This window comes from Cupressus sempervirens, chromosome 7 (assembly GCF_028749045.1).
Source record: "Cupressus sempervirens isolate cs-2001-9-10 chromosome 7, ASM2874904v1, whole genome shotgun sequence".
NCBI lineage: Eukaryota > Viridiplantae > Streptophyta > Pinopsida > Cupressales > Cupressaceae > Cupressus > Cupressus sempervirens.
In genome coordinates, this window is record NC_143124.1 from 719,661,572 (window position 1) to 719,674,397 (window position 12,826).

General features: G+C 35.8%; 1 protein-coding gene across 2 annotated transcripts in view; it reads left to right on the top strand.

The window, feature by feature from the left end:
- Nucleotides 1–12,826, top strand: part of TERT (telomerase reverse transcriptase) — a 235,059-nt gene that overhangs the window by 105,764 nt on the left and 116,469 nt on the right. For both annotated transcript variants that reach the window (XM_089792665.1, XM_089792666.1), the window contains 2 exons: nt 5,025–5,154; nt 6,042–6,171. In XM_089792665.1, coding sequence (XP_089648791.1) covers nt 5,025–5,154; nt 6,042–6,171 — 260 coding nt within the window. The remainder of the gene's footprint in view (nt 1–5,024; nt 5,155–6,041; nt 6,172–12,826) is intronic.

Below are 12,826 nucleotides of genomic sequence, written 5' to 3' on the forward strand. Positions count from 1 at the left end.
TGAGGTTTCATGTGAAGTTAGTTGACAAGTTAAATTAGTTATAATCATGTGAATGGTAAGATGGTTAATCATTATAATTTCATGTGAAGATGACATGCTAGTTAATTGTTATGATGCTATTACAATGTTACCTTGAAATCTCCGAAAGTTGGTTATTGATCATGAATTCATGGGAAGTGAAATGGTGGTTAGTCATTATGACGGTTTATGAATAATAACTTGCTATAGTAATTGTGATTATATTGAGGAATATGATATTATTATGGAGAATTTCTCCCTTGTAGGAGCACGTTGAAGGGGGGAGCATTCCCAAAAAGGAATTGGGCATGGGGACTCCACCTATCACTGGGCAAATAGGTATGAGTCTTGAACCACCATGGCTAAGGGTAAACGACTAGGCAAGAAAGAGTCTACGTTGGATGACCATGAGCTAACTAGTTAAATTATATATCACTTGATAATAAAAAGAATCACTAAGCATAAATTCAACTATGAACAAGTTACCTTTTTATCTGAGATTATTGTGGAGCCTCCTGTTATACTTTATATACCAACACCATGATATCAGGATACCTATACTTGCACACACACACACACACACACACACACACGTGTAAATCAATATAATGGTACAAAAGAAATAAATGATTAAATGTACGCACATGTATGTATATGTGTTTGTACAAAAAGAGGTGGCATAGATACCATGATGCCAATATATTTTAAAAATCATTTGGAGGGAGAACCTTTTTCATTATTATTGTTTCTAGTTGATTTTGAGCAATTGCTTATCTTTTCATTGGGCTTATATTTCTCAAATGTTTTTTTCAAAATTTCAAACCCATGGAGTTTATTCATTTTTGAGTTGATGGAAATGTAATTCTTTATGGAACCGATGCCTCGCTATGTGTCCACAACCTCGACCATTCTTGTAAGCAAAAATGCATTTGCAGACTGTTTTATATATCTTCTCCCCATAACTTTGCGAGCATTCTTCCAGATTTAGCTCTGTGATTCAATTCATTCTTTCAGCAATTTTTTATAAGTCATAGTGTGAGCACTACAGTTAGACTCATTTTCAAGCTCCTATATCTTTCAAGAACAAAAGTGTTTGTGGTTTTCAAACTGGCCAAATCTTTTTAGCATCCAACTTCTTCAAATTTCTTTTTTGTCTACCAGACGAGGATAACAATTTATACCCATACAAGGCAATGCACCTCTTTCTAGCTGTACAGTAAGGTTGTGCATTTCTTTATTCTTTTTATGCCACAATAGAAAGATCGAATGATGATATCATAGATGTGAACTTCATATGGTGTCAATGTATTACTGCAAGTAATTTTCTATGCATATGTTCCTTACAAATTTTGTGTATGATATGATGTTTTGAAGCGCCAAAGTACTTTGCTTTGCACATATTGTTTAAATATGGAGGTGTTGGCAATATGCCTTCGAGATAAGTACAATATTTTTTGTACATGAATACGATATCAGAAATGCTAATTGATACTAGAATTGAAACTTTACTCAAGGGATCTCCTAGGAAGTACCCATACGGGACCAGAATGGTCAAGATAAAGGGTGGGAGGAGAGAATATCCTTGCAAAAGCAAAAACAAGATGAATTAGTAATATATATTATATAACAACATTAAATAACTGAGTCGGCTCATGGTAGTCCAATGTATAGATCTTGTTGTCAAGATGAGTAGTGGGTTGATACTCTGACACCAGGATGCTTGGTGGCTGGGTAGTGGTGTGCTAGGTCTAATCCTAAGGTAGGGAGGGCCTTTCTTGGTTGAGATTTTGTGAGGATACATAAGGGTCCACGGTTGGGATGTTAAGCCCTTGGCAATGCTTCTCCTCTCTGCCAGATGCCAAGACTTGCACGAGACAGAGATACAATTTGCATTCAAATATCTTCTGGTAATGGATATATTTTTTCATTATATTTGTATTTAGAAGTTGAAGATGTGTTAGATGGTTAATATTGTTTATTCATATATTTCCTTCAATGCGTAGAAGTTAGTTTCCTCTTCAATGTATTAAGAAATCAGTTAAATTAGTTGATTCTTCAGTTGAACATGAAATGTAACTGCATGCATGAGATAGACTTACTTGAGGGTTGTTATAACTGTCCTTCATTCATGTCAATATAAATATGAACATATCTTTTATTAACATTTAAATTGCCATAATTAGCAATGGGAAAAAGGAGATGTTATAGTGGTTTTGCTGCTCTAAATGGTATGGGTCATTACAATACAATGGTTTAATGTTTTGTGCCCTAAGTGGTATATGTGGACTAACCTGGGTTTTGTAGATGCTGCCCTAGGCTGATTCTGGTTTCAAAACTTAGGTTATTGCAAACTTAAAACATTCAATTTAGGTTTATTTGATTACGCTTTAATTGAAATCAAGATTATTAATTAGTTGTACGGATCAAACTAAATTCTAAATAGCATTATGTTCATAGCCATGGCAGTATCTTGTTTGCTTAATTTGATTTTCAATGTTTAAACCACTTGTACTGATAGAATACTCTTTAAATGGTTAGTTATGATATTTCAGTTAAAACTGATTCCAATCGTTAATCTCTTTCATAAGGACATGTATTTTGATGATATGCTAGTTGTTAGCAAAGACCCAGGAAAAGGGGTTTTTACATTTATTATATTCATTTATCATATTTATTTATTGGATTTATATAGTTATTTTATTATTATATCTATTATTAAAATCTTTAATATACTTTATATTAATTGTTTATATTCCATTATAATTGTAATTATTTTTTTAATATTATCATTTACTATTTAATTTCATTATTTTATTATTTTTTTAATATTACTTATTTTCATAATATTAATATTTTTTATATAATTATAAATTATTATGAAGATCCTACTTGAAATTGGGACATGGCATATATACACGTATGTATGGATGTATGTATGTGACTTTAAGTCATTCAGAGAAATAAAATTAGTGCAAAGCTAGAGTGTTTGATTTATGCATATATGTATTTATGTATGTGTGTGTATGAATATATGTATATGACTTTCAGACATTCAGAGACATAAAATTACTGCAAATCTAGAATGTTTGATATGATATCAATTTGAGGTAGTCCAGATCTAATTGGTTTAAAACAGAGACTTATGGATTGACAAAAAAATTGGTTTCTTATTCTGCTACTCTTCAATTTGATCAGACTTCAGGTTTGCATCAGATTCTCAAAAGATATTTGTTTTTTAGAAAAGGTGTTTAAATATATTGATTCTATATTGTTGGGTTGGTGCTCAAAGACTGAATTGCAATCAGATTGTACAGGCAGAGTATTTGATCAGACTCCAGTTTTGCTTGAGATTCTCAAAAGATGTTTTCTGTTTAGAAAAGGCGTTTAAATCCATTAATTCTATATTGTTGAGTTGGTGCTCTCAGACTGAATTGCAATCAGATTGTACAGGCAGAGAAGTTGTTTATGCCTTGGGTTGGTGTTCTAGAAGTCATTGTAATATTTCTGATTGTGAGGCTGATTAAGATAGTATATCTTAGCAGCATGACTCACCGTGGGTTTTCCCGTGTCAAATTTTGTGCATTGTCTTTGTTATGTGGTGTTTCGTTTGAAGCAGTGTTATGGGACTCGCCGAGTCATGCCAGGACTCTGCGAGTCTGAGGCAGAGTCCATGTTTCCGATGTAGTCTGCCTCTGGACTCGGACTCGGCCGAGTCTTGGCAGAGTCCACGTGGACTCGCTGAGTCCAAGGACTCTGCCGAGTCCTGGGCGAGTCCAGAGCCCAGGACTCATGTTTTTTTTTTTTTAAATTTTTTAAATTTTTTTAAAAATTTTTTTAAAATTTTTTTTAAATTTTTTTTTTTTTAAAAAGATAGAGATTTCCGGAAGATGTTTTTTACAATGTATATGAATTCTGAAAATGATGTGGCATGTCAAGAATCTATTAAGGATTGAATCTTAAATCTTAAATCTTCAACTTTATATTATGTTATTCAATTTTTTCCTTCAAAAGTTCGTTATTATACTTGTATGATTTTCCGAGTCCTGGCTGAGTCTGGTCGCCAAGTCCGAGTCCGAGTCGGATTTTGACTTTCCGAGTCAAAGGCGAGTCCGAGTCCCGTAACACTGGTTTGAAGTCTCAGTTTGGTGGTTGTCAATTTCAGTTAAGTCAAAATCAATTTGTTAAAAAAATTCAATTGATTTGAAGGTTATAAGTTTTATGTATCTTTTAAAATAATTAGCTTTATATAAGAGGAATTTAATGTTGATTTTTTTTTCCTAATTTTTCTGTACCTATTCTGGTATTCCTATTGGCAGCTTTGGTTCTTTCCTCTGAGATGCACGTGTGAGGCTGTTTTTCCTTGTTTACACATCAAGAACAACTGTTCCAGGCTAGTTACATCAAGAAAGAATAAGATCTGTTGTGAACGGCTACAGAGTTTAATATCCTTGCTAGTTTACAGATCAGCTAGGAATCGAGCATTGCTAACATTTTTTGTAGATAGTATCTATATGAGTTGTGAGGGCAATTTGATGCTTGTGAAGGAATGGTGCTTTTTAATTTTTTGATGAGCAAAGCTAATTTGAATAATTCCAAATAGTACAGCTGAGAAATCAGTGGCCATCCTAATCTCTCTTAAAATTCTAAAAGGGGCTCATTGGATATTACAAATGAACAATCAATATATCAAATTGGTAGAGGAGAGTAGTGGGAAGGACCAGCAAATCTAAATGATAACTATCATTCATGAAGTAAGCACTGGGAGGATTGTAAGCATAAAAGCACCCTACTTACCACTCAAATCCTTGACAATTTGATTTGCAAAACTGGCCAATAAATACTATTGAAAGTGAAGGCCATAATTTTCAGTTTCACCTTAATATTAGTTACCATTTGTATTCTAGGTTTTCTTGCATTAAATTCATATCTTGGATACCATGTTAAACAGCTCTTGTGGACAATGCTATTGCAAATGACATTGAAATTGATGTTTTTTATCTGTGTAGTTTTCTTGCAGTTGTGTTTGCTGGTTGATGATACATATGAGACATATGGACAAAGCTAACATTTTGATTAATCGACGGAGTCTTTTCTACAATTCTAAATTTACTCGTCATGGTGGTTTTCCCCCAAATCGTATCCTGGATTTATGTACTTTCAATCTTATTTGTAGACAGCTTACTGTGTCTGTGGTTTTGAAAGGGATTATGTTTTCTTCCTTGATTAATTATTTGATTTTCAAAATGAAATATTGTAGGTAAGAAAAATTTCTTTGAAATAGTGAAGATAAATTCTTCAATGTGATTTCATTTGCCAAATTAATGTCTTTGATCCTTTACCTTCTTTGATGTTTCGTATGATGTACTTTATAGAAATTTCATCTGAATCGAATGCTATACCAATATGACGAAGTTCAAGCTGAACAAATAGCAAGCTTGAGAGGATCAATGCCTCGCAGCCAAGTATCTCGACGTTCCTTCTTTATTGTTTTTAGTGCTTTTTATACACATTTCTGAAATTTATAGACATCCTATCTGTACATAGTGCATTTTATGTTTATTCATTTCAATCTTTTTTAGCTTGCACCGATTATATATGTATGTTTGTATGTGTATATTAAGTTGATAATGGTGTTACTTAAAGTCTTTATCTCCAGAAATGTTCATTCTGATAATATAATGTTATGTATCTTTGCATTAAGGGCTACTAAGTTTTTAAATGATTCATTATGGAATTTCATCAAGACAGTAATGCATTATATATCATATCTATCAGAGCAAATTATATTTCGCATGTGAGCATGTATCCGAACATGTGTGTATTTGATAATGACATTGCTGAATCTCTAGAATGTACAATATGACTTTTTTTGTCACCTTTCTTTGTACTTAGGAACACCAATTTGTTTATTGACTACTATTGCCAACAAATATATAAAATTATGATAGGCAAAATGGAAAATACTGGAGGAAAAATTATTATTCATATCAAATTTGATATTGTCAACCTTAATTTTACTTCAGATATATTGAATGTTGCTACGCCGACAATTTCTGGTGCAAAACAACTTTTGGCTATTATTTTTGGGCTTCCCAATTCATGCTTAAAAGAAAACATCGCCGATAGAGTTGGTGTGTCTGAATCCTTATGCGAGTGAGTTAATTAATTCTTGTGTAGAAATGTTCAGATATCTTCTCCATATATTTACTTTGCCTTGTGTAAGTCAGTGGCAGTGAATCTTTATATATTTCATTTTTGACTAAGTCACCCCAAGTTTTTGGGATGTGGATGGTGGGGATGGATGGATGCATTTTGGGGAGGATGATTTTCCAAGCCATTTTTGGGGATGGCTATCTTAAAAATAGGCAATGTTTAAAATATATAGGGAAATTTTAAATATTCATTTGATAACTTTGATAAAGCATTTATCATATGTATAATAGATTCTTAGCACATAACAACAAATATACTAACAAGTTACAACAAAATGCACAAAGGCTGTAATTCTCACTTTGAATTACAATATAAAAATACAAAAAAAGAAAGTACACTGTTGCTTCCAATTTGCATTACCCAACACTGCATGAGAATTGGAGTCTACCTCTGAGCCACTACCACTATGAGAGACTACCTCATCCAATGGAATCTCGACCAATCTCTCTCATGCCTTATTAACCCGGGTCTCATCTTTGTTGGCTAATTCTTTTGTAAGCCATTGTGACCAAAACTTGTGAAACCGTGACTTTAGAAGTCTCACGAAATTTCTCTCTCTTAACAATAGGGGAGTCTCTCTTCTTACTATAGGTGGCTTCAATAGAAACTTAACTAAAATTAATAAAAAAGGTAGCTCTTTTAATCTATTCCAGTTTTATCAAGAATGATTTTGCAAACAACTTATGAACAACTCAAAAAGCACCTATTGCCACAATATTATCGATGGCTCGGGAGTTGATGTAAGAACAACACCAAAGACACCAATCTACTTCTTTTTGGTGGACAGTTGTAGAGACCCAAAGTCTCCTACACAAAGTCTCTTACTGAATATTCACTAATTAAAATAAAAGTACTTATAACTAAAGCATAGTAACACGGGGACAGACCTCCTCCCCACCCCCCCTTTTTGGCACACGTCTCAGAGACATGAACACACTAGGGACTTAGGGACTCCCTTTCCCCATCCCCAGCAATGCCACCAGATTTCGCCACCTCTGTCGAGGATAGGGGGACCTCCTGATGTTGACTATTTGTTGATTTGACTATTATGTTCAATGTACGATGTTCCAATTCAATGCAATGTTCAAGTATTTATTTTTTTACATCTTTGTATCTTATATTGCAATATATCTTTTCATAACTAGCATTTTAAGCACCACATGTATAATATATACAACCCCTCCCATCCTGTGGCATCAACCCCCTTCATTGTCCCTCCACCGTCCCCAAATTAAGGCCCTTTTGTCCCCCTATACCCCAAGGCGGTGTAACTATGGTTCTAAGTATTTGCAACCACAATCAACTATAACAACCTGCCTTTTGCAACACAAAGTCTTCAAAAAGCTGAAATTGGATGCTCAAGATATCATGAAAGAGAAACCACTAGGTGAAGCAAAGATATCAAGTCTTCATCCAAAATCTTCAACTGTTGGTTGAACGATGTGAGAATCTTATTCAACTTGGTGACAGTCTCCATAACATACTTTAGCACTCTAAATGCATCCGTGATCGCCTGCACACCTTATAACTCCAATTAGCTTCCCTAGTTATCTATTGTACATCTTATAACTCCAATTGGTTGCCCCATTTATCCATGGCCTTGGCCATGCGCCCAATCTGTCCTGCATATCAGATGGATTTCTTTGGAAGAGGAAGCGATTGGATAAACTCGTTGTAAAGAGTTGGTAAACTTCTCAATTGTCTCAAGTAAACAAGCATTTTCCTCATTGAGCTGATTTTTCTTCTCGCACAACTGATCATTCTTCATGGAGAGAACTGCCATTGCAATATGCACATCTTGTTGATAAATGAGCTATGTTTGCTTACCAAGTTCAATTTTCGTGAACTTGTAATCATAAGCTTGAAGTTCTTCTAGTGGTTTGTTAACCAAAGACCCAATAACTTCAACATACTTGTCTTCATTTTGATCTACTACAATTTGGGAAACCGATTTTGCCTTTTTGCTCTTAGGAGGCTTCACCTTGTTGAGTTGCTTAAAACCAACATCCTCTGGAGGAGCTTCTTGCTTGCTTCTTGCTTCATAGTGGATACTGACTCTGATTGAACAACTATTGTGATTATGGAAGAAGTCTCAGTTTGAATAGCCATTAGTGCTTGATTACTCGGTGAAGCCTTAGCCATGAAATGCTCAAATTGTGTGATAGAGGTACCGTGAGTGTCATAGATACATCTGATAGATTAGGAAAAGAATATGCATCAAATACGTTCTCCAAGCTATTTGAATGATCCTCTGAAGTGAATTTTGGAGCAACAGAGGAAATGGACATCATAGATATGTCTACTGGAGGATCCATTGAGGGAACATACACTGCGGAAAAGGAATCCACATTTGTATCAAGTGGAGACATAGGAACCTCATTGGACATTGGGGTGCAAACTCTGGTATTCCAAGCATTACAGATGTGCCTACAAGACAAGGTGCCTCTCAAATAGGTTCCTACTGCATTTCATCTTCATTGACTAGGACTTGGATCCTCTCAGGTTCTGTTATGGCAACTACCTTAGGTGCTTTGACCATGGCCTTGGCCCCTTTGATAGCGGGCTCTGAGATCCCTTTGTTCTCTTATGTAGAAGCACCATCCTTCCCTTTTCCCTAGATTTTAGATTTTAGTATGATTGGATCAATAAGATCAATGTTTTTTCTTGGCTTAATCTTGACACACCTTAGGCCTCTTTTCTTTAGCCATATGTTTGTGTTGGCTAAGATAGGCTGAAATCTATCCTAGCAAGATGTAGTTTCTTTCATTGATCAGGAGGACAATAAGATAGGTAGGCTCTAAACTTGGCTTAGTTTTTAGTATGATTGGATCAATAAGATCAATGTTTTTTCTTGGCTTAATGTTGACACACCGTAGGCCTCTTTTCTTTAGCCATATGTTTGTGTTGGCTAAGATAGGCTGAAATCTATCCTAGCAAGATGTACTTTCTTTCATTGATCAGGAGGACAATAAGGTAGGTAGGCTCTAAACTTGATGCTTACGGTAGTTAGGATCTAGAATATCATCGTCATAATCCTTATCACCATCAAGAATCTGAGCTCGCTTGAACTCTGCAATTTGCCTTAGAGTCAGTCTGTAGTAGTCCATCTTTCTAATCTCTACCTTGGTGCACATGTCCATCAAGATACCCTTAAACCGACGAATGTGTGCAAAGCTTCTTTTCATTTTATTAGTCATACCTTGATAATCAAGGTAGCTTATAGACGTGAACTTCTTAGGGTTATTTCTTGAAGTTTTGTCTCTATGCATTTAGCCTTAGGAACTATAGTCAAAGAGTATCCTTCAATTTGAAGTGGGTTATGCGAAGAAATCCCCACCCCAAGCCTATGTAGATTAGATGGGTACACTTGAACAACATGAGTTATCTTGCAAGTTCCATAATGATGATCCCTATTGACGGGGTAATGAGGAAGTGTGTATGACTCACCTCAGAAATAGCCAGTCCTTAGCTAAGTAAATTAGGAAACTTAAGAAACAACCAACAATATTCATTCATTTTTTGCCAAGCTCCATCTGATGCATAGTTCTTTGGAAGGTCTTTGTCTAACAGGCACATGCATTGCCCAAAGAGAGCATCTTGGACCCTTTTGTAGTGAACTTGACTTGGCCTTTGGGTTAACTACTCATAATATTCCCAAATTGACACTAACGATTTGTTACCCTTAGTCGAGAGACCGGAAAAGGACCCCAAAGAATCTACAGTGTAAACCAGGTATGAATTCATGTAGAAGGTGAGACTCGCATAGATCAAAATCACATAGATAAATTGGCGATAAACTAACTTCTCACTAGAAAGCACATAGCTTTCGAGCTAGAAAACAAAGCCGAGAAGTTTGAAACTTCTCGTTAAGAAGTTGGCAATATATCACCAAGAAGTTGCAAATTTCTCCCGACCACTTACTATTTTCTCTTCCTAGATTCCCTTCTCAAATAAGTTTTGCATTCTATTCATGATTTGGAGGTGGAATTTCCATCTCCACTTGTGGTTTGTTTTCAGCAATTAATATTTTGTTTTGATTCATAAAATCAATCTCCATCATGGATGAAGTGCAAGCTGAAGAATGAGCCTAATTTAATTTCTTTTTCTTGTTTGGAACCTTCTTTCTTCTTGATCTTGCTGAGGTTTTTGCTGTATCTTTTCTTTTATACTTTCAACCTTCAGGTTTCTCAACATTGTGGGTTGTTTCATTGTCATTGGAATAATGTGCTTCCATGTTACCCATCAAATAATAAGGCAATATTCTTTTCCATCAGTTTTTGAATTTTCTGATCTACCCACCAATTGTTATACTTAGTAACTAGCTTCATTAATTTTGTCAAATCTATAAATTTTAGAACTAGACCATTTTTTTGGAGGAAGATCTTCATCATTCTCTTCTTCATAGTATAGATGGATACAATCTCCATCATCTTATAGCTGGTTAGGTGTAGGGAAAAGCTCAAATATCCTGATAAATTTTACAAATATTCTTTAGCACATTCTCCTCATCTCATATTCATCTCAGCTGAATTGGCCTAGGAGTCATCAATTACTACTTTGTGCTTGAATTCTTTTCATTTACCACACCAATTTGGTCGTAGGGATCAAAGTTGGCTTTGGACTTGCTCAAATGAAAAGTTGGCTTGTAGTTTGCTTCAGAGTTTAGAGTCTGACTACATCGTCATTCCACATGAGGATGCGATTTTGTTAATTATTGCATTTTTATATATCTAAATCAGCTTGTTTGGTTTGTTTACTCATTTACTAACTCATCAGATGCATCTACTTATTGAGTTTTGCAAAAAAAAAAAAAAAAGCATTTTTAATTAAATTTATCTCATCTTTAAAATTTCTGATATTATTCGAGAAGTTACCGATTTATCTCCTATATTTGCCGAGAACTTTTTTTTTGGCTCGTTGATGTGACAGAGAACGAGATTTTGAACTATGGATGAGAGTTTTAGTGACTTTGTTTATCCTTCGGGTTAACAAGAACTAATGCATAAGTATAGAACAAGATACTGAACACAAAAATTGTAGATAATTCAAAAGCAACTTATGTATTCATTAACCATTGAATGCAAGGTTACATTTCCAATGCACAACCTATCTTTCCAATGAAGAGGATTCATTCATATAGTACCCAAGGAGGTGCGAGGTGAACCATTGCGCTCCTATAACTTCCCTCGGTTACGCCAAACTATCTAACTACCCAATTTCTTGATAACATCATCCCCACCCAAAAAGAAAGTTGTCTCTGGACAGCAAGATACAAAATGTTCAGAACAAAAAACACAAAATAGGGATGATGTTTTACATTTATACATCAAAGAAAACAATTAAGATACAATAGAGGTGGTGTCCTTGAAACTATGTTGAAGGGTTTAGCCTCGTTTGAAGCTGGTACACCTACTGTATGCGGATGTGCAAATCTGCTCGTAGCTTTGAGTTCTCCATTGCCCCTTTCAACATAACATCTTTTACTTCAGCCTCTTGCTCACATGATACTTAGGCTTCTGCTAACCGTGCCTCTGTGACACACTTCTTTTGTGTGAGCTCAACTAATTGTGTCTCTGCCGCAATCTTATCCCGTGTGACTACATCCAACTGAACCTTCAGCACCTCCCGTTCCTTTGCCCAATCTTCGTGTTCCTTTGTTCAGTCTGTGTTCTGGATAGCAATCTCCTCCCGAGGTCTTTGTGCAGCTACTCTATCTGCCTCCACATGCTGCCAAGCATAGTAAGCGTCCTTATACACATGGACTATCTTGCGCATGATCCTCTCAATGTAGCTACTCACTCCTATTGAATCCTCCTCAATAGTCCATTGCGCCATCATCTCTGACATCTCAATTGTGGGCCATCCTCATGCCTCAAAACAAGTCTGGAAGACTAAGGGGCATCCCATCCTCACATATGACAAAACCTTCTTCATTTCCCTCGTCTTCGACTGTGCCCTGGATGCAATCTGTTGGCCTCGCTCGACCACATCATTAAGAGAAATAATATATGAGAAAACTTCCACATTTTTCTAGAATCATATGACTTCCTCTACCGTGGGTAACTACCTGTTCTGGCTCTTCCACCACAGTTTGCCTCATGGCTTCTGTAGTCTCTCTAAATGGATGTCCTTCGGCTACATTGTCTGTCGTAGCTTCCTTCTCCTTCGCTTCTTCCACATCACCCAACATCGGTATGGCTACCTTGCCCGGTGCAGTATCATCCACTGCCATCACCTAAAGATGGGAATCCTCCCTCATGGGAGACTAAATAGAGGGTCCAAATGTCATAGGTATGAGCTGGAACCCCCGCTCAAGTATTCACTGGCTTGGCTCATTTCTTGATTCAGATTGACAAAATGTTGTTCAATTGAGGCATCTAGGAGTGCATCATCAATAGTGACCATGATATCAGAGTCAATTTCCTCAAGCCAGATCTGTGGCTTTTGCGATGTGCTGCCTTTGATCTCTTGGATCTCTATCTCTTGAGCCATGTCTATAGATGTTCCTATCGGAACTATGTCAACTAAAACTGCATCAATCTGAACTATAGGCATCTCACTCTCTTGCTCTTGAACTGCCACCAAGGCTTCCTCT